Consider the following 22,483-nt stretch of genomic DNA (forward strand, 5'->3'; position numbering starts at 1 on the left):
GCACCCTCAACAGAGCAGTGCTGGGTTGGTCTAAGGGGGATCTGCAGCAAAGAAAGGGTCTTCTCTGACGCTTGCTGCCTTGAGTAAGGGTTTTCTCCCGTCTGGTCGTGTGGGAGCTGTGCTGCGCATCCGTTGTCCATGGGTGGGGGTAGTGGGGTTTGCAGGACCCAAGGGCACACCATCCATGCCAGACTGGTTTGCCAGGGGACGCTGTGCACTGGGAAGGGTTGTTGCTGAAATGTCAGCTAGTGGGAACCTCTAGAGGGAAATGTGCTGGTGTTTAGGATGGCTGCACTGCCATGGGCTTTGAGGCTGAGCTGCAGATGTCCCATCCTGCAGACTCTCGGCCACCCAGGGCAGAGCGCGTGTCCTGCTCTGTAGCAAGGCAAACAAATAGCGTTCCCAGGCGCTCAGGGGGCATGGCTCGCACAATGCGCTCTCCTCAAAAGTGCAGGCTTCCTTCCAGCAATGAGATGAGGTGAAACATCAGACATCCAAACTAAACACCGAGTTAAAAATAAACCATGGGAGGCAATGAAGGGGGAAGCAAATTGCCATTCTTCAGGCAGGTGTTGAACTGGGACCCTTTTTGCAGAGAAACGGAAGAAGGGAAGAAGCTTAGAGGTTGACTCATCCTTTTCTCCCTCGGAGAAGCCAGCGTGGTTTCTCCTGGAGGGTAAATTTTAAAGCCAGTGGAAAGCTGCTGGGCTGCTGGCCGTAGCACCCAGCCTTCTCTCTTTACCCGGGAATAGGTATGCTGCCGTGGCAGCCTCTTACAGCAGTACGGTTCAGTCCCTGTAGACCAGAGCAACATTAAAGATTGTATCGTGACAGCAAATGTCTGTCTGTCTGTCTGAACAGAGACCGCCCAGCCCGGCATGGGGGCTGTGGATGGGGATCCCTTGTTCTCCCACACGGCACCCACAGAGCTCTGTCCTTCAGTGCGTTGCAGGTGCCATGTACATCACTGGCTTTGCAGAGTCCATCGCGGATGTCCTGAGCCTCAGCAACATCTGGGCAGTGCGTGGGATCTCCCTGGCCGTCCTGCTGGGCCTGCTGGGGATCAACCTGGCGGGAGTGAAGTGGATCATCAGGCTCCAGCTCCTGCTGCTTTTCCTACTGGCCGTCTCGACGCTGGACTTTGTCATCGGGTCCTTTACGCACCTTGATCCAGGTAAGCGTTCATCGCATTGGTGTCAGGAGGCGTTAGTCCCCCGGGGTTTTCTCAGGCATCTTTGTGACCTTACACATCTGGGCAGGGGTAGAGTTCAGCACTTCCACCTGTGCCTCCTGTGCCTTGGTACCGGCCTGTTAGAGGCAACCCATAGTTTTGCAAGGAATAAGTATTTCCAGGACGTGACTGGAGATGCCTCACTAATTTGGGTGTGTAAGCTCAAGAACCGAGCTCTCAGTGTGTGCGCTTGTTATACTTGGGTTGCACTCAAAGGTGTTCTAACAAGAGAGCGGCTGCGCTGGCGGTGGCTCTTTGTAGCCTTCTGCTGACTCTGCGGTGAGCGTTGTGCCCACGGAAACGGAGTATTGCAACTTTGATTGAAGGAGATCTTCTCCGCAGAGGCCCCTGAGGTCACTTAGACCCCGGATGTGGTGAGCTGTGCCACCAGCGCTGGCCCTGGGCTGCACGTTGCTGGATTTGCTGCCCAGGGCTGCGCTGGGGAGCGGAGGAAGGAGCTGGGTGGGCTGGGGCAGGTCACTGCTGGGGTTTTCAAGGTGCTGTGGGTGCAAGGCTCCCCCGTTAACCTTCCGCAGCCTGACTTCAGCCTGCAAGTGGCAGCTCCAGCTCGGGCAAGGTGGAGGTTCAGGACTCCCTCCTGAGCCCTGCTTGCACCCTGACCCCCTTCCCCTCCCTCTGTCCTCATCCCTGAGAGTTGTTAGCAGGGAAACCCATCTCAAGACACGGGGAGGTGTGGTGGAAGGGGTCCCTGAGTGCTGCAGCAGCCACTCCAGCAATAACGAAGTGTAATTAGCTAAGTAAACAGAAGGTGTCACCTTTTTCTTGGCTTCCCCTGTGTCCAGCAGCACCTTGGGGGGTTGCAAGTGACCTGCTAAAGTCAGTTTAAAGGAAGGATCTTTAGTTTTCATTTAGTTAGGACTCAGCCACCAAGTCGGGCGGCAGGAGGTAGGTCATGTAGGTGTTGACCGCACCGACGGCACGGCTGTGTTTTCACACTGCTGTGGCGTTTTGTGCTGCCGGTACGGTGTTCAAGGATGGTGGGGTGGGGGCAGAAGCTGCTGCACCAGCAGCTGCTCCTCCCTCAGAGAGCCTTATGGAAAGGCGCTTGCATTTTATATTTAGAATGTAAGAAATGCCCCAAATGAAAGCACTTCAGACACTTGCAGGCGAGAACAAAGCGAGGATGGTTGTGCTCGGCGTGGTGGGTTTTGTAGAGAAAGCAACCGACCTGCTCCCAGCAGCTGCGTTTCATAGGAAGTAGTTTCCTGAAGGAAATGGCGGGTTGCGTTTCGGCTGCGCTCGGAGGAGAGCTTTAATGCGGACCTAGAGACCTTTCTAATAGTAGAGAGAAAATGAATGCTTGAGGCGAGAGCTGGTGGTAGGAAAGTGAACGTGGGACCAGGAGGAGAGGGAGGAATACAAACGTCAGCAGGAGACATGCCTAAGGTGAGGTCAGCGTGGTCGTCTTTGATCTCCTCCACTCCTGAGCACTATGTCATTTTCTTCTGACAGAAAATAGAGAAAAGAAATGAGGCAGTTGAGCATCACAGATGCTGCAGTTCAGCCGTGGCTAGCTAAAGAGAGGAGGGTTTGCAGGGCCTGGGTTGGGCTGATGGTGGCCCGATCCAAGCCCCAAACACCAGTACCCCAGAGCAGCCCGTGCGGCGGGCCCTGCGGCCATACGGCTGGGGAGAGCTGTGGGTGTCTCTGCTTTCACAGACCGCTTCCGTGTGAGAGAATCATTTCAAGTCCAGGCTGAACGGTTGGTTCCTCCCAAGCCCTGCATTTCCCCAGAAGGCCTCAGAGTGGTGTGTCAGCACCAATGGTGAGCGCTGGGCTTCACAAAGCCTCTTCGCTCTGTCTTGAGCGCTTTCAGCATGGCATGGATGGATGGATGCTTGTCTCCTGGGTGCGATTGCACCCATCAGCAAAGCATCCCTCCTGCAAGGCAGCGCAGGAGGCTGCGGGTGTGACGGTGAGTGTTGATGAAGCTCCAGCCCCGAGAGCTGGCTGATGGCATCTGAGCCCAGCGCCTGGGGAAGCATTTGAGACCCCTTTGGGGCGGCAGTCAACTGATCAGCTCTCCGCAGCCTTCACCTGCATGTAGTTGTTTTGGGTTTGGTTCTTCGGCTGCAGCGGTGGCTGAGACGTGAAGGGCAGTGTGCACGGGAGAGGTAATTTTTGGGGACAGACCTGTGAGCTGGAAGGATTTCAGCTGACGTCTTGCTGGGTTTCTTTCTTATTTTATGACAGGTTTATGGGGTCTCAGCTTGCAGTGTCAGATCTCGGTCTCTGAACCTGTAAAATGGGCCACGTGCAGCCATCCTGCTTTTCCTGCTCCCACCATGGCAGCCTTTTCCTCGCTTCTCATTTCCAAGTGCTGCGCACATACCAAAGGACTGCACATCTGCCAAGCAGCAGTTATTTGGATTTAAATAATCTCCAGGAATGCCTGTCCATCTTGAAGGTCTTAAACGACTGCCTTTGTGTGGTTGCGCTGGGTGGAGTCCCCTGCTCTTCTCCCCATTCCCTCAGCTCACACCCAGGCACACACCAAATCGGATATTGTCCAAGCACTCACTCCCTTCCTGTGGTTGGCCTTTATTTTTAGTTTGAGGACGGAGCATGTTTACACAAAAGGGGGCTTCTCAGCAGGGCTTCCCGCTGCTTTTTCTTCTTTTTTTTTTTTCTTTCTTTTCTCTCTATTGTTGTGGCTCGCTCCCGCTCCGCGAGCCGAGAGCCGGCCGGGAGCTGGGGCTGGAGGAGCTGAGCAGTTCCAGCAGGCAGGGAGTGCTCTGGGTCGCTTGTCCAGATGCTGCCGTCCCTGCAGAGACTGCAGGCAGGCCTGCCTGCTCCCTGCCCGGCTGCGGCATCCCTCCGCCTGGCTCCGAGGGCTTTTGCGCCTTTCGGCAGGCTGCCTGCAGGGTGGGGTGGAACTGGCTGATTTTTTGGAGTTAATCCTAAATCCTCCCCTTGGCTCTGGCTGGCACTTGCCCTGGGGACAGGTCACGGTCCCAGGCTGGGATCTTGGCCGGGGGTGGGATCTTGGCTGGGGGTGGGTAGTAAGGAGAGGGGCTTGCTGTGCTGTCTGAAAACCAGCCTCCTTCAGCTGTCTCTGGCCACTCACCCTAAAATTCAGTCCCACCTCCAGAAACAGAGAACCCTGTGCTCCTTTCTTGGGACAGAAAACATCCATATTCTCTTTCTCCCTAGAGAACAGCTTACTGTTTTTACCAAACCAAACACAGGTAAATTGAAATCAGGCAGCGCTCTGCTTCTCAACCCATAACCAAGACCCAGCACTTGCTGCACAACTGGGTTTTCTTGGCGTGCATACATTTGCATTTTCATTCTGGAGGTCTGTACCTCAAAATGAGCCTGAGTCATTTTTGGAGGGAGCAGTGAACGTAAAGGAGAAGATGCTCCTCTCCGTGACCGGCTCCTCCGAACAGTACGTGAAACTTTTTGGCCTGTTCATGTCCTGAACATTAGAGTCATGGAAAAAGAAGATAAGCCCGCTGTTAATGCCCACTCTTTTATTTTCCTAGCGTATCTCTGCTAATTTTTGTGTAGGGTGACTCCCAAAAACTCCCTTTCAATTAGGCGCCAGCTTTCCTGTTTTGGCAGGGGCTCACAGGTGCCCTGCTAAGGCGGAGCGGCTGCGGGGCCGCGAGGGGCTGCTTGCTGCGGTTGGGGGGGGGGCTGGTGTTAATTTGGTTGCACTTTGTTGGGGAGATGAAAGGAGTCGCAACACGAGCAAAAGGGACCCGACAACAGCCTCTTAAATGCCTGGGGGAAAAAAAATAAATTATTTTGTTGGGAATTCAATAATTGGGTCCCCTTGGGCTGAGACCTGTGCTGCAGCAGACAGTAGCACGTGGCTGGGGCAAGCATTGAGCTGGGAAACCTGGGTGGTTTGTTTCTCAGGGACGCAACGAGGTTTGGAAGGTGCGTTGCTGCCGGAGAGCTTCTGCTTGGGATTATTTTCCATGCAAACCACATCCTTCAGTGTCACCCTCTTGGGTTTTAGCTTCCCAAAGTTGCTCACACAGAGCCCAGAAAACTCATTTATCACCCTCATTTCTTCCTCCAAGGGTGAGTCCTTTGGAGGATTCATCCCCCTCGTGTGTTCTGCAGCTGACCCGGGGGAGCTGATGCTCTCCCACGGGTACCACTGGTGAGGAACTGTGGGAGACGAGCTTCACCTGGGACTTCTCCAGCAGACAGGGAACCTGCAGTTGTTAAAGTGATTTATGTATAGAAACACTCGGGTGTTGTAAAGATCCCTCAAATGGTGCCACGGGGGCTTTGATGGATTGAATTAATTAAATGTATTCCCATGTATTTAATATGAAGGTGATCAAAGCGACCTAATCAGGGGCTTCTGCTTGGCTCTGGGTTGTTTTATCTTATTTTTGGGCACAAGGGGTGTGCCCCAATTTCATAAGAGAGGGTGCAGGAAGGATGTGTGTGTCAGAAGATGATCTGCAGCTAATCCCAGAGGCTTTATCCAGGCTGATTGCTGACTTCCTGGCCTGAGACACATCTGGAAACTGGCATCAAATTCCAAGTAGAAATCACTGAGCAAGAGGCAGCAGAAAAAAAAAATCCTACTTTGCTACCGAACAAGGTAGACACCGTGTTGAATAAAAGCAGGAGGCTGCTAATATGCTCTTTATTTATTAAAAAACACGGGATTGCTTTCCCCAGGTTTTTCCAATTATAGCACATTGAATGGCCCTGACATCACTCTTGAGCCGGGGCCAGCCTATTCAACAATCTGGCGAAGACATTTATTAACTGGTTACCTGCCAATTGTCTGGGCTAGGAGCTGCGGGACAGATGTGTTTTGAAAAGTGATAACATTGTTAGGGGCCTTATTTAGATAGCAAGAGGAAAGCTACACCACTCTGTCCAGGCTCTCTGAGTAGATATTTAAAGCAGTTTATTAAAAGCAAAAAAAAACCCAACAAAAAAAAAAGAGGTTGAGATGTAACTTTGCTGCGTGGTTCCACTCTGACGCCCTGTTTGTAGGTAGGTTTTCACGGTGTTTCCTCGGCAGTGGGACTTCATTGAGGAGCCGCGGTCTCGCCTGCCAGCGGGTGCTCAGGGTGTCGGTCGAGCTCGTCGGGGGCTGGGGCTGGCATCCCTGTGCCGCCGCTCCGCCGGGGCCAGGCAGGACTTCTGAGCCCGGCGCCCTGAAGCATCTCCCAGGAGGTGGGCACGGAGGAGGGGAGGAGAGCTCGGGGCCTGCGGGTCCCTGCCCTCCTGCACCCGCCGGGCTGCGCTGGGGATGCCGCGTGCATCTAACCTGCTCTTACACATTTCTGCCGCTCCATCCTCTGCTGCGTCCTTGGGGACCTGCTCTTGTCACGGCTATCTCAGGCTAACCCCCGCTTCCTGCAGCCCGAACCCACCGCTTCGGGTCTCTCGAGGACTTGGGGACCCGATGAGGTCCGTCCTTTCTGCCCGAAAGCACCTTGCCCAGAAGATCTGTTGCGCTCCCCTTCGGTCTTTTCTTCTCCAAGCTGCACTGGCCAAGCGGCCACATGGGACCTGGGAGTGAGCAGCCCTCTGCCATGTGCTTCTGAGGAGGAGGAGGGTCCCGGCCTCATCGGCACCCAAAAACATGCCGCTGCACAGTGCCGTCGGGGCAGGGCTGGCCTGGGTCCGTCCCCGGAGCAGGAGAGGGTTTGCTGGGGCTGTTACAGGTTTAAACTTGCTTAATAGGTAACGCTGCTCCTGATTTGTGCAGGAGATTTTCTGTGCGGTTGGTTTAACCTTTAATTTCTTCGCTGTTTCCCTGCGAGGCGATGCTAAGCTCATCTTCCTGGAGCTTGTAAATAAATCCTGAAATACCTCGGCCGGCTTTGTCCCCTGCTAGACGCTGCCTTCACGTGGGCTTTCCCCACCCGCTCCTCCCACAAGACCTCCCATGCAGGCTCTCGCTTGTTTAATGCTAGAGACCTAATAAAACCGACTGGCTCGAGGAAGATGTATATCATCCCATAGTCATCGCTCCATCTCTCCCTGTTGCTTTGTTTAAACTAGACAGCTTTATTTAATTGCACTGATATTTTTTCTTTTTTTTTTTTTTTGGTGCCACTACATAATTGTTTTCAAATGATGGAGATATTTTACCTCCTCTTTTTTCATTCCCCTGGTGTTTAATTCCAGTCACACTTCAGCTGTGCTCTGAATCAACTTTCCTTATTTAGGGATTTAATTTATGAAGATAGTTTCTAGATATTAGTTTCTTTCGCCAGCTGCTTCACTCCTAGTTTGCATTCCTCCCCTAGGCTAAAGGGAAAACTTTACATGGGACAGGGGTCCTTATCCACTGCTCATCATCTTCTCTGCTGGCTTGTGTTAACAATTTTTGGCCATTTTTGGCTGTAGGTAAGAGATTTTAGCGTGGTTGTACCTTCACTGGCCTGGATGGTGGTCTGATGGCTCTTGCCAGTTTTCTGTTCTACTCAAAAGGGGAAAATGCATTCATTGAAAAATGTGATTTTGGTAGGGAAAATGTGTTCTCCGATTTAAACTGAATTCAATTTATGGTCAATTTATGGTCAAGTTATGGAAACCAATTAATAGTTTCAAACAAACAAAAAAATCAAAATCCTTTTCGGTGACAACATCTTGCTCAACCTTTCAAACACTGTTTGATTTCCAGTTTGATTTGCAGTCTGAAACTAGACTTGAAGCTGTAGCTATGTGTGTTGTATAGAGGATAATGAAAACCTCCCCAAAATAAAATGAAACTATCATTTTGGACACAGAATCAAAAAATCAACAAACGGAGTAGTTTTCTTTGAAATATCATTGTCATCTGGGTAATATATCCATAACTTGGAAGTACAGGATGGTCTAGTCATGAGTAGACTAGACTTTGTAAACCATGGCAGAAGACTCCATAGACCGTGGCAGGGTCCAGTGGATTATGTTACCTTTTGGTTCAATGCTTTCTTTTGAAAGATGGGGATTTGATCGACAGGGATTGGGCTTTGTCCCAAGCAATAATGGAGCAGCTCTGAGTTAGAAAGGAGGTCACTCCAATGAGCCCAGAGGATGTGTGTCATTGCTGCTGCCGCTCAAACACCATTTATTTTCCTCCAATTGTTGTGCCTTGACTCAGCCTAAATTCTGATTTCTCAAGGCTGGGGTTTTTCATCAGAGAAGTTCTGCAGAGCTTCCCACAACCAGGGACTCTGGGCATGACTTCCAAGAAATACCATTCTATAATTAATAATAATAATAATATCCCATTGATGCAAACTATTTTCCTAGAAAAAGGGTGAAGCAAGGGACGTTTTACTTCTTGTCCGCTTTGTAATGAATAAAACCATTTCCGCTGGCTGGTTTGAATAGCGCTGAACAAGCCAGGTAGTGGATACCACATCAGAAAATAAAATAATAATGGAAGGATTTCATATATTATGGCAAGTCTGGTGCTTAACATTTAGTAATATAAAACATAAGTGGACTTTATAAAGTTGAAATACCCATGTTAAAATCTCTTCCTTTTTTCTCCTAACCAAAATTTCAGATTTTCCACCTGCAGAAAATATCAATTTTTGGCTTTTTTTAAAAAAAAAAATTAAAACCACCAACGTCTACAGACAGTATAAGTGCCAAAGGGCTCTACTAGCTACTGCCATGGGCACATTCCTGAGTTTTCCTTCATTTAAGCCATGCTGAGGCACTGGGCTTTCATGATGAGGAGCTGCCCGTGTGGGCACTTTTGGTCTCTGTGTATCCTCTTGTGTATGCTGGTGGTTTTTCACTTCTCCACCCTTTTGAGAAGCTGAGGTGGAGATAAAGCAGGCGCATGGGAGTTGGGCAGAAATTATTGTTTCCTCCCAGGGACCTTCCCAGCCTGGTCCCGCAGGAGCCACGATGTGGCTGGGGAGAGGTCAGGGGGAGTGTAGGCTGCTTCGTGATTTGAGAGAAGTGAGAGCATCCTGCAGACAAAAATTGCCCTGTTAGCTAAATATGAACAGTGGAGACCAATTTAAGCAGCTCCCTTTGTTTATTCTGCCTTTTGTGCTATTTTTAGCTGTTGGCCAGGACCCCTTATTGCAGGTCCGTTGTCTTTAGGGAGAGGAGGTTGCTCATGACCTGATGGCTCTCATGGTTGGGATGCTCCCAGGTCCCCGGACCATGAAGAGATTGGGGTGGGGTGTGAGCGCATTTTCCGGGGACCAGCCACCTCTGAGGCTGGGAGGACCCCCCCTTCTTGGGGTCTCCAAGCCTGATGACCTGGGCAGAGAGGGCACCTGGAGACCTCCGAGAAGAGCAAGACAGGAGGATAGAGAGTGAGTGCTTCCCCTCGATGTTGCAGTCAGCCTCCATGCTTAGTCTCCAGCTAATTTGTCTGCTCAACTGAGAAGTATTTACAGACGGGGGTGATTCGTCGCCCCGCAGCAAGGCTGCTGGCAGCCGTCAGCATGATGCCCGTCTCCGTGACGGTGCTTGAAGCGTGACCAAAATACCCCATTTTCATCCCCACTGGCGGTGGCTGGGACCGGCAGGTGCGGTGAAGGGTGGTTTTTGGGAGAGGGTTAATGGTGGGATCCCTCAGAGCCTGTGGCAGCAGGAAGCCGTATTGTGTGTTGACTTTAAACAGGAGGTTTGGGAGATCAACTCTGGAGCAGAAAACAGGGGCTCGGGAGGAACAAACACTCGCTGCTTCAGAAGGGCGGTGATTTCCTTTTGGGTAAACACGTCATTAATCTCAGGGAGCACATTCTTTTCCATCAAAAGATAAGGGATTCGAGTTGCCTTTCTCAGGGCTTGGCCTTTTTGGATTGTTTTAACTGTGGCTTTCTCTCCTTCAATTACAGACTTTACATAAGCTCTCATTTTGGGTTTCCTGGGCTTATTATGGGTGCAGAGAAAGTCTTGGGCAAGAGAACTCCTTTCCTTCTTTCTTTAAAATTGCTCTGATCCTTCTCCGCCCTGCCACTGTCTTGTCAAATTTTTTTTTTTTCACTAAAAGCTGTCTATTTTTTGCTACTTGCAGCTCTGACAAATTTGAAACCTAAGTGTGCTGTTTGTCCTAATTTATGAAACCATCTCCCTAGTGCTAATGGTAAAATAGGAGCTTATTTGTGCACCATGAGTGGAAAAATAGCGATGGGCTCCTCTCCCCGCCCCGGGCTGCCTCTTGCTGCTTGACATTGGTTTGCCATTTTTGAGGATGCCACTTGCTGTGGCCAGCAAGGCGTGGGGAAGGCTGGGGCGCTTCCTTGTCACCTGGCACCACCCTGCCGTGTGGGGAGACTCCTGCGGCCTGTGACTTGGGGTCTGTGGTCGCTCCAAGCTCTTTTGATAGCAGATGTGTTTAACTGGGACTTGGGGATGAAATTACGGGGGGCATGTAGTCCCCTCCCATTCTTACCTCCTCCTCTTCCCAGTACTTTGTGCTCAGGGCTGCCAGCAGTGGCACGGGTTGGGGTGGGGTGGAGCTCCCACATCCCCCATCTCTCGGTGCCCTGGCAGCTCGAGCAGATGCTCTGCAGTCTTTCTGCACCGATCTGTCAGTGTGGCCACGCGCCGTTGTGTTGATTGCGCAATAGCTGCATTTTTGTCACTGCATAATCATTGACCTGCGTGTATTCAACACCAAAATTCATCTTTATTTTTTCCCTCACCTAGTTTAAGACTCCCAAAGCAGAAATACTGAGGCTGTGGGAGCTGTCAGCAGGCAGGACGTGGCCATGAGGACTGAGATGAACCCAAGGCATGACGTCATTTGTGACATACAGAGGGTGAATCTGCAGGGAAGGGATCAGAAGTCCTGTGTTTGTTCTTCTCTGGCTGGGCTGGGCTGCACGTGCCCCATCTCCAGCTATGGAGCTGTGCTGCTGCCCACAAGTCCAGCATGGAGCAGATGTGCTCCTGGCTCGTAGGAAGCGTGCGCTGATCCGCGCTGACTCATGCGGCGCACGCGTTGCACTGGGGATGCAGAAGAGGGCAGCCCGGGTTTGGTGAGTGTGGTCCCTTGGGTAGGTGAGCCCAGCGGTAGCTGTCAGGAGATGGGGGCATCAGTCTCCTCAGTCCACCCCATCCTCCTCCAGCTCTGCTCCCCTGCAGCTCTTCTCTTTTCCTTCTGTTTCTTCCCAGTCTTCCACTTAAAACTTGTGTATCCACAAGTGAAGCAGGAGGAGTCCTGTAAGACGTTAAAACATTTTTGTATCCCCGTATGAGTTCAGCAAAGGTCATGTTTATTCTCTGTACCTGCCAGCGCAGCTCTCCCTCTTAATGCACTTTGCTTTCATGACTCACCAGTTCCCCGTCTCTTAGAGGACGGGGACTTTCTGGTGAAAATGTGTTTGTGCATCTCACAGCCTGAGGGTCAGCCCACAGCAGTGGACAGGTAGCATGGAAAAAACACCATATTCTGTCCACCTCCAGCACTGCTTCCTTCTCACTGTTTTCCTTCCCAACCTTTCCACATTTTTCTCCTACACCTCTGCCTCCTCCTGCCCTGTACCAGGCTGGCAGCAGTAGGGCAGAGCCTGGGAGTAGCGATGGTGGTGTTGGACTTGCCTGGGAAAAAATATTGGGAGAACCTTGGCAGCTGGAGCTGGGTGGTTGCAAAGGCACGGCTGCAGAAGCGGCCCAGCCTTGGAAGAGTGATGGAAATGTCATTGTTGATGTCGGCGTTAAACAAACCCAAACACAGGAAGCCAAGCGTGTGCACAGAGGGATGCGGAGGGATGGGGCTTGCCACTGCACCACTTTGATTTATTTTTTATTCTGTTGTGAAAGGTGATTCAAGTGTTGTTCATGACCCCGGTGCCCTCTTCATGCCTCTTTGATGATGCCAATCCGCTGGAGAGGTGCAACATTTTCAGTGACCTTGCTTGGGTGTGCTGTGTGGCATTGCTGGGCTGTGGTTGCAGTCAGCCAGACCCACGTCGTTCTCCGGCACATGCAAGTACCCCCTTCGCTGGGGAAGCCCAGAGCCATCCGGAGCGTGGCTGTGTCAGCACAGAGCATCATTCAGAGCGGCTGTGTCAGAGGATCCTGTGCTGCTTGTTGCCCCAAATTAAATTTCAGCGTTTGCATAGTGTGGGGGGAACACAGAGATAAAAAGGCCTTGGGGTTTGGATGACATTCATGGCTTTGTATCCATCTCTTCACATCCACAGTTTCTATGAGGATGGTTAATTCTGTGTATCTGCAGTTGCATGCTGAAAAACCTATTGCTGGTGGTGGTTTGGCGTCAACATGTTGCTTCATTAAAGCCAAGCATGCCTGACTTTCCCTTGGCAAGTGAAGATGCTGTTCTTGTCTGATAGGCTATGGGTAGTAAGTACATTTTGGTGAGTTTAGTGACCACCAGCCCATCCATGGATCACAGAATCACAGGATGGTAGGGGTTGGAAGGGACCTCTGAAGATCATCTGGTCCAGCCCCCCTGCCAAGGCAGGATCACTTACGGCAGGTTGCATAGGAACGTGTCGGATTTGGAAGGTCTCCAGAGAAGGAGACTCCACAACTTCTCTGGGCAGCCTGTTCCAGTGCTCTGTCACCGTCACAGTAAGGAAGTTTTTCCTCATGTTGAGGTGGAACTTTCTGCGCTGCAGTTTATGGCCATTGCCCTTCGTCCTGTCACTGGGCACTACTGAAAAGAGGCTGACTCCATCCTTGTGACAGCCACCCTTCAGAGATTTACAGACATTGATAAGGTCCCCTCTCAGCCTTCTCTTCTCCAGACTAAACAGCCCCAGGTCTCTCAGCCTTTCCTCATACGAGAGATGTTCCAGTCCCTTAATCATCCTCATAGCCCTCCGTTGGACTCTCCAAAAGTTCCCTGTCTCTCTTGAACTGGGGAGCCCAGAACAGGACACAGTACTTCTTCTGCAGGCAGGGGAAGAATTAGTATTGTGAGGGCTTTTGGAGGGAGAATTTCACTGCTTCCCTGCGGTAGAGCACTTTAATCTATGTAGAAATTAATTTGGTTTATGCCACCCAACAGTCATCTGACAGGTCACAACTTCTGAGAGTTACCAACCTGGCAGGGCTTGACTTGCTCACCGGGACTTAACAGCTCAGAAGTCCTGGGCTCGTACCTTGCCCACGGCTAAGAGTTTGGAGGAGGAAAATGCAAGCACGTGGCTGGTGAGGAGTGAAACTTTACCTTACTGCAGAGGTGTGTGTTCAGGTGAGGATGGCAGCTGTGGGACCAGGCTGCGAGGACCATCCCTGTTTTCTCCACACTGGTGTGCCCAGGTATCTCTGGCATCCGCACCAGGACCTCACTCTGGGCATGTGTTTGGACTGGTGTTCAAGGGGAACGTCTGGATTTCAGAGCTTATGCCAGAAAGGTTTAGAGATGGAAGAAGAGATGGGAAAGAGAGATAGAGAGGAGATAATTATGCCAAGGATATATAATTAATCTTTGGCTCTCCATATCTTACATCACACAGGATCCTGAAAGCACTGGGATCAGATCTGGGAAATGTGCTGCAAGACAAACACTTCCAGCTGTTCCACTGAAAGCAAATCTCAGCAAGTACCTTCCAGGCAGGAATGTGTGGTCTTACTTATTTAGGAAAAGAAAAAAAATCTCACCATTTCTAGCCTTCAGCATTCACCTTCATAATTGAAATCTCTAATCACAAGCAGAGTGCAATACGTGACTGTCTTCTGGGAGCTGTTTCTTAAGGTGGTTTTCCATTTTTGTATTATTTAGCCCCTGCCTTGGTGCCAGGGTTTACTTAACCTTAAGCTTGTGAACAGGCTTATTGAATTTGGCCAAGATTTGACTAATCTGTAATGAGCTCCAGGTTGCCTGGAACTTGGCAGCGCCGTCGTCCTCTGTGCCGTTGCATAATGGCCTGACCCCACGTAACCACAGCTTTGCCTCGCACCCCTTCTCCAACCTCGAGTCCCGCTCTGAAACCCCGGGCTTCATGGAGAGGCCACCCTTCTAAGGGGTGTCCTGAGTGCCGAAAACATCCTCGACTGCTTTCATCCTCTTCCATGGAGTGAGAGTTGGGACAAAGTGCAAGAAAAGCTCAAACGTGGAAACCAGCCATGGTGGAGGGGGGATGCAGCGGTGGCAACCAGCCAAAGGCTGGTACCTCCTCCCAAGCTTCTGTGGTGGCTGGGGGAATGTGAGAATCCTGGCCATCTTCCTCCTCCTCTTTGTCCTTGTCCTTCTCCTCCTCCTCTGCCTGCATCAGGCTGATTTGTAGCCCCCTGTGGTCCCCCTGCACTTGTGAATGGAGGATGCTCATCCTGGAAGCTCTTCCATTTGAAACTTGCTAGGTGTTTGTTATTGTTTATTACATCATTTTAATAAGGGCAACTGAAAGGACTTAATTCATCAGAAATCACAGGGGTAATTCAGATGTTGCTCTAAGTCAATTTTTTCCCCCGTTGTTTATTTACTTCAGCTCAACCACTTGAGAAATCCATTATTTTCCTGCTTCTTATTGAGTATCTAATGATGAAAATAAATTGTTACCACTCTTTATTGTGCATTTCCCATACGGCTGACATGGCACAGAGGAGGAACCAGATTCCTTTCCTTCTAGCATGACACTGGGAAGATTTTTTATAGCACTTCAGCTCCAGCCCTCTGCAAGCCAGCTGAGAGCAGGATCATTAAAGGCAGGATTTAGAGGTTGTGGGGTTGCATAAATTAATTGAGAGCAAAATTTTTCAGGCAAACATTTTGAAATGAGCGAGGAGGGAGGAATCTGGCTTGGATCTCATATACCCAGCAGTTAGCTGGAGAGAAAGATCCTCTTACAAACAAAAAAAAAAAGATCTTTCCTTGTTCGGAGATCAGAGAGCCAAATATAGACTCTATCACATTTCCTTCCCTCCTCCTTCCGAAGCTCGTCCTTTTGAAGTGCACTTTCAATGGGATGTGGATAATTGACTCTGTGAACAACCGACCGAGTGCTCTGTTGGTTTAACCGATTGGTCTCAGTTGCTGATTCCTGTTTTGTTTTGGATGATTTTCAGCCCAATTGCCCCGTCAGCTACAATTAGTCCCATTAATATGACAGCTGAAAGGTCACAGATGACTCCCTCTGGTCGCAGGCACGAGGGCAGCCAGGAGATACTCACAGCGAGTTGTTCTCGGCTCTGCGGTCGCGTGCCGATAGCTTGCTTAAATTGGTGGCGATTGCAAATCCTGGCGTAAAACTGATGAAAAGGGATGCGAGATATGCTTCACAGGAGGGTGATTGACTGAGAAATGAGGTTGCAATAACAAGTAACATTTGGATGAACTTTTCTTTAATTAGACAAGAAAGCTCCTGGTTCTGTATAGAGAGGACATGTGGATTGGCTGGGCTTCCTTTTGCCTGCCAGAGCCGCAAGGAAGGGAAGCAGAAGTGGGATAGAGCCATAGGCGCATCCGATGGCTCTTTCAACAAATCCACAGCTGTCGTTTTCTGTGGTTCCAGTGACATTGGCCATGATTTTGGGCTTTGTCTCTTCCACCCAGGATTTACACTTAGGGGAATACAATAGGAAAGGGAACAGCAGACGAATGGATGGAGCACAAGGGATCGTTTGGCTTCTTAAGATTAATAGGGGTCAGATGCACACAGGTGCAGGTCAGATGTTGGACTCATGGGTCTCGTGGTCTCTCTTTGGCCATGGCACGGCCAAAATGGTATCACAGAAAATGTGGTCTGGTTGTATACTTGGTCTTTTGTATGAGAAAGGAGACATAAGGCACCCGAAGAGCCTGGATCAGCCCATTATTGAACTATATAGACCTTAGTTGGAAGACCCTGGTTGGAGATGGTTCACTTGCAAAGCAGGATGCTGTGCCGGGTGAGGTTCTGCAAAGGTCTGGTTTCGGTTTGGTGTATTTGGTATTTTCCTTAACTGCTTGGGTGATGGAAAAGAGAATATGCAGATTCAATTCGCAGATGACCCCCCCAGCTGGGAAGGGCTGGCTGAGAGGGTCAGACTTCCAGATGACGTCACACAAGCTGGAGAAGTGGTATGAAAAGGACAATTTGTGGTTTGATGAAGACAAACATGAAGTTTTACAACCTGGCAGAAACAGTTGACTGTGCCAATGCAGGATGGGGACTGTTTCCAGTAGGTGAAAGGATGCTATCAAAAAATGCAAACAGCTTATGAATCAGGCAAGAAATAGCATCATGAACTTCAAACAGGGTGATTTTGGTTAGACAATAGGGGAAACCTAAATGATAGAGGCAGGAAAATATGAGAGTAAACCAGTAAGATATGAGAGGCTAGAGTCCACTTCACTGGAGATTTTTAAGAATTGGTGGGACAAACTTTTGTCAAGAGTGGCATAGATATATTTGATGCTGCTGCTGTGAAGCACAAGTTGGAGAAGGTCTGCAGTCCTCCTTGGGGTGACATGAATATTTTGCCCACTCCTTTTGTCTTATTAATGAATCATTAACATTTCTATGAGGAGCACATACTTTGTGAAAAATCCCTTGGCCAGGGACTGAAATTTTCCTCAAGCAGTTTGGTGGGATCTTTACAGCCAGCTCACATGCTGGGCTGTCGTGGGCACAAATTCCAGTTGAAGGAGCTCGGGTCTGGAGTTGTGGGAACATACAGCCTACACAAAATCCTCCCTTTATTCCTCCAGAAGCTGCACTTTCTGCAGACATCCATGGGGTCCACAGGTCAGTGTGCTGCACTGAGCTCATTCCAGCTTAAATCTCATCTGAGACTTCTTCCTGGTGAAGATAGCTGGTGCTTTTAAAAAGCCTAGCAGCAGGAGACCTCTTCTATCAGTGTGTTTCCATCCATGTTTGGGCAACATAATGAATGCAGATGTAGTAGGAAACTTTTGATTATCTATAGGATTTTTCTGTAGCAACTTCAAAGCTCTGTGGTTAGTTATATTCAGAGACTTTAAATGGATATGTCTTGCGTTCAGAGCTCTGATTTAATTTTCCGGTTTAATCTATTGTCCAAATGTCATTAATGTTGTCTTTGAGGCATGGGACAGCTTTGATGGAGTCTTTCTTTAATTTCTGGCCATCCCCTGTGCAGCTATAAACAACATCCTGCCTGCTAATGAGAAAATTCAAGTTATTGCAGTCACATGTCTTGTGGAAATAGATTGTAGTGGCAAGAGGAAAAAAGGAACCAACTTTGCTCACCTCCCACCCCCAGCCGGCATGAGCATTTGGATTACTGACAGGGAGAAGTTTCCACAGATTAAGATACTCCATTAAAAAGCAGTACTGTCTGTTGAAAATGAAATTATTAATTTTGTAGACGTATCATTAATTCCTTAACCTGCTTTCATGAGCTATCTTTTCTACCTGTAAGCATCTAAAACCTTTCCTAATTAATGCCCTGACAGCACATCAGCTGTGGGGCTCAACTATTCCTGACGACTCCAGGTTTGTGGAAGAATTTGACCCGTCCCTCCAGTGTGAAGTGAGGGAGCAGGATCCTCCATTACATACCCAGTAAACCAGTTGCATGACGTTGATATCCCACCCATTGTTTTTGCCTCTCTCCCATCTTCTGTAAAACTTTTTGTCTGGAAGGTAAAAATTGTGTGTGTATGACCTTGGAAAGACTTGGCAGAAGTCGATGTGAGGAGCAGGGCACAACCCAAGGTCACGGCATTTGATCCTTGTTGCGCCATGATAAACATCTGCAGAAGATTTGGGAAGGGGGCAGCTGGTCATGATGCACAGCCCCATGTTTAGCTCTGGTTTGGATAATGCAGCAACAGGGGAGCAATGGCATCAGAAGAGTAAGTGCACAACGCAGCAGTGGGCAGTGTTAGAGCACCTTATTCCTTCTCCGCTGGGAAACCCGTTGTGTAGGGAGAGCCCACCCTGCAACAAACTGGCTTTGTTGGCTCTGGGCTCATTGGCAACCAGCGTGTAAACTGGGTGTGTTGGTAGCAGCTTCACAGCATGGGAATATCTCAGGTCTTGTCTGTGCAGGAGCTTGACCGGCAGAAACACAGAATTGACATGGTGTGAGGGCTTGCTGAGGGATGCAGTTGTCTTATGGCAGCATAATTTTGCTCTATTTGGAAAGAGGATTAAAGTGACATGGATAAATAAATATAAATATTAGCTGATCCCTGCAGCCACTTTTCCTCCATGGACAGGTTTTACAGGAAGATGTCCTGCTTGCTTGCAGACAGGGCTCGATATGATCCGTGTTCTGGCTTGGCGAGAGCCGCCCAGCCTGGTGGTGCCTCTCGACGTGCTGGCACCTTTCCCTGGCATTTGCACCCTTGTAACCACACTGACCTCTTCTCTGGCTTCTCCCTCCACCAAATAAGTTGACATTCATCCTTTCAAACCATCCCTGGAAACAGCCGCTGCTGTCACATGTGCTTAGAGGACGGGTGGTCACCAAGAACGGGCTGGAGGGTCTCCTGCAGTCCCTGTGGTTTCTGAGGTTCCCCTCTCGCCCTCCGTGTCTTTGCAGAGCACGGCTTCGTCGGCTACTCCGAAGAGCTTATGTTCAACAACACACTGCCGGACTACAGCCAGGGAGAGTCCTTCTTCACTGTTTTTGGAGTGTTTTTCCCAGCTGCCACAGGTACAGTTAAGTTTTATTCTCCCCCTCTTTTCCTCCACAGTCATATCTTGGAGATGAGTGGAAGCAAGGGGAGTTCCTCTGGGCTGTGAGGCAAGGCGAGCAGGACCGCACTCGGCCGTAGCAGACTCATGAGGTCGATTCAAAATGTTCAGGCTTTCCTCCAGCATCTTAAATTTTTCACACTCCTCTGCTGTTCACTTGAATGTGCTCTTCTGTCTCTTTGTGGTCAGAAACTGCTGGTCAGCTCTATGGGTTGATGTGGTGGTATAAATCCTTCCCTGCCAAGGACAAGGCTCAGGCACTGATCTTGGCCAGTGCTGTCAGGCCACCAAGTATCAAGTCTTTTTAAAAGGGCTGATCACGATTTATCTTATTAGATAAGCCTTATGACTTGATTGCACTGGGAGGGTGGGACGAGCACAGGAGGACTTTCCCATTCTTACTGCAGGCAGGTGGCCGAGCTGGGCTGATGCCATCACTCATGATGCTGACCCACCACTCTCTGCATGGTGTCACGGATACATCTTTGCATGTCAACAGAGCTCACGCTTATGAGCTTAATTGGATGCTTTCATATTATTCATTCCCTTAAATTGCTAGGAAGATCCATGTCCCTTTTCCAAAGCTGGCAATCTCCAGTGGCAATGAAATAACTATCAATTGGAGTTACAATACCTTTTGTTGATGCTGGGTTTTTTAAGCTATAAAAAGTACCGATTATAAGCAGTTTCCATAGTGATGAAACCTTGGATTACAGAATGAATTTTCAGAGGATTATCTCTAAGCAACTCACTGGAAATTGTTTGCAGAATTGCTGTGATACAGGGGGACAGACTAAAAGGTTTCGTGAAACAGATGGGTCTGGAGGAATAATCTAGTAGCAGAAGTCACTTTGTCAGGTGCACCTAGTGCAGGACTTCAAATTTTCCTTTGAAATCCTCTGTCCCAGCCTATCAGACTGGCTATTGCCTCTCTGTAGACTTCCTCCCGGAAAACTCACCTGCCTGAACTATTGGCACCATGGAGAAGTTGGCTCCTGCCCTCTTTTTTGTCATTCTGCCTGGCCCAAGCGGGTCCCCTGGCCAAAGAAAGAGACCTTCCCCATGAGCCCTGTCTCCAATGCAGGAAAGCAGTTTTTTCCAGCTCCCTGATTATAGAAAAGTGATAGTTATGACAAAGCTGTGCAGAAAATTACCGTGCTTAGCCATATTAAATGGTTCCTCATCACTGCTAATGCTTGGCTGCTAGGAAGAAGGCCAAAGCTAATAGATATAATTTATTTAAAGTCCTGGCAGCCTGTTGCTTTGTTAGTTAGCCACAGTAATACCAGTAGTAATGTTAAACATTCTCTGAAAATATGGTTTGTGCTGATGTATAATTACTTCTGTTGCTGCACAGCTTTTTCATGAGTTCGTTTTAATTGCTTGGTTATTTACAGGATTTAAATTATTCCTTTGGAGTAGCAGTGCCAGTGGTACCATATAACACCACTATTGCTCCTGTTATTGCTGTTCGTAGCACTGCAAAGTTCAGGAGCTTCATAAAACATAGGGTTGTGTTTGATGCCCTACGTAGAAGAACCTGTGCTCGGATTAAGAAATTTTTAAGAAGGTGGAAGTCAAGACTTCTTTGCTGCAGATCACAAACGGGGAGCCCAGTGCAACCTCAGAAGTGCTGGGAATAAAGCTTGCATCTCCTAGGGCTGGGGCAGTGAGTGGGGGCTGCAGTTCCCCCGTGTCCCGCCTGACCCACGCTGGCTTACCTCGCCTCCTCCCCCATGATGGGGGTGCGATGCCCGGACTGCAGCGGGGACCCCGGGTTTCTTGGGGTCCCACATGCTGGAGCAGAGCTGTTCCCACCACAGTGCAGGCGCTGCCTGGATGCAGCCTGAGCCTGCCAGCAGGACAGGCAGGCTGCAAGATCGGAGGTGACATTTCAGGGATGAGTTTGGCAGTGGCATTAATAGCAGGCTGGAGAGATGCGGTGGGATTGCCGGCGCCTCTGATGCAGGGCAGGCAGCGCGATGCAGGTTGCGAGCGAGCGGCAGCGTCAGTCCCCAGTGCCTCCGCGTGAAAAGGAGCTGCAGGGATACCCAAACGTCACCTCCAGTCTGTGCTCCCGCCCCGTACCATCCCCAGGGGTACCCACCTCTGCTGGGACCCCCGCAGTCACCCGGCCAAAGCACTGGAAGCAAAATCCCTTGTGTTAAGATGCGTCAGAAATTCAGGGAGAGTTTCAGTGAAACAGTATGTTGTTTATCTTTGAGGGGTTACTTCGAGCCAGTTTGAAACATTTCTGTGACCCACAGCAATGTTCTGTTTATCTTTTATTATTAAACGTTGTGTTTACTCTTTTTAATTTTTAGCATATGCTAGTTTACAATATAAGATGCTGTTTTGATAACAAAGTTTTAAAAAGAAAATGTTTAGGAAATTGTGAAATGAGATGTTTGGGCCTTTCTGAGATGAAATGTTTCTCTTTGAAGTGAAACTATTTTGATCTCTTCAGGATAAGCTCTTTACTCTCCCTCTGAAATGGTTATCTGAATTCAACTGGTTTAAGTTGTCTTTGGGATGTACAGAAAAGTGGGCTTAAGTTGCCCATTTCCACCAGAAATAGCAGTGAAATGCAAACTATGGAAATACAGGCTGGTAGCTGCAAAAGCAAAGAGGGGCAACCACTTTGGGAAAGGGGAGCAGGACCTGCAGGGAGACCCTTGCTGGGTCCAAACGGGCAGGAGGAGAAACCGGGTACGTGCTTTGGCTGGAGGGGATGGGATGGTTGTCCCAGCCTTTCGTAGACCGGTAGCGACATGCTGCCTCCTACAAGCATCCTCCTTGGATCGTTTTGCTCCAGATTGGGTTATTTTCTCTGTTTCTCTATATTTTATTACTATGACTCCAGCAACGCGGTGAAGTTATCCTGGTTTTACAGTTGAGGAGTGATAAGCAGAGGCTGGTCCATTTGCTTCCTGGGTAATAGCTGTTTAAACCATTTCAGCTGGATATGCAGTGCAGCTGGCTTTATTCCCCCAATTTGTCATTTAATAATAGAGAAGTAGCTGAGTGATCCAAAACATACATCTAGAGCTGGCCTAAATGGGAGTGCATGGGCATGGAAGACTCAGATTTGCTGGCTTCAATCAAAAAGACTAACGTACTTGCTACGGAAGATGTGAACGTACCCCTATAGAGATTCTGTGCATTAACCAGATGTTTTTCAGTGTGTTTGTAAATACCTTCCTAATGCACATGTTTTGCTGCCGTGCTGTGATACGCAAACAGCCAGCTACCCGCTTAACTCGGGCTTTGCATGGGGAAGGAGTCTCGGGAGCTGCCTGCCCATGTTCAGCTCCTAGCAGCAGCCGCGCAACCACCAACGCATTTTTAAAAAGGAGTTAAATGTCATATCTGTTGTGCAGAGAATGTTTTTCTTTTTCTACTAAATCCCCAAGGTTTTCTGTCTAATGAAAGAAGTGTGTTGTCATGCGATACAAGAAAGTAAGACGACGTTTGAAGCGGCGTTCGTGGAAAATATCGTACTGAAACCAGTTCTGAAATAAGCCGTATTTGGCACTTGCAAAATGACAGCAAATAGATTTAGAAGTTTTGGGCTAAGTTATCAGATGATGTAAACTGGCACAACTCATTGAAGTCTATGGAGAGATGCCAGCTTACATCAGTGGAGAATTTGGCCCTTTTAAAAAATTAGCTACAATTCTTATCTAAGATTTTCCATTCTTCA

The 22,483-nt window shown here is 49.2% G+C and overlaps 1 protein-coding gene across 1 annotated transcript in view; it reads left to right on the forward strand.

The window, feature by feature from the left end:
* Positions 1-22,483, forward strand: part of SLC12A8 (solute carrier family 12 member 8) — a gene marked incomplete at both ends in the record, with an annotated part of 49,608 nt that overhangs the window by 6,765 nt on the left and 20,360 nt on the right. Inside the window, 2 exon segments of the mRNA XM_082001451.1 lie at positions 943-1,174; positions 18,626-18,739. Coding sequence (XP_081857577.1) covers positions 943-1,174; positions 18,626-18,739 — 346 coding nt within the window.

The sequence above is a fragment of the Phaethon aethereus genome, assembly GCF_964289735.1.
Source record: "Phaethon aethereus genome assembly, chromosome: 6".
Lineage (NCBI taxonomy): Eukaryota > Metazoa > Chordata > Aves > Phaethontiformes > Phaethontidae > Phaethon > Phaethon aethereus.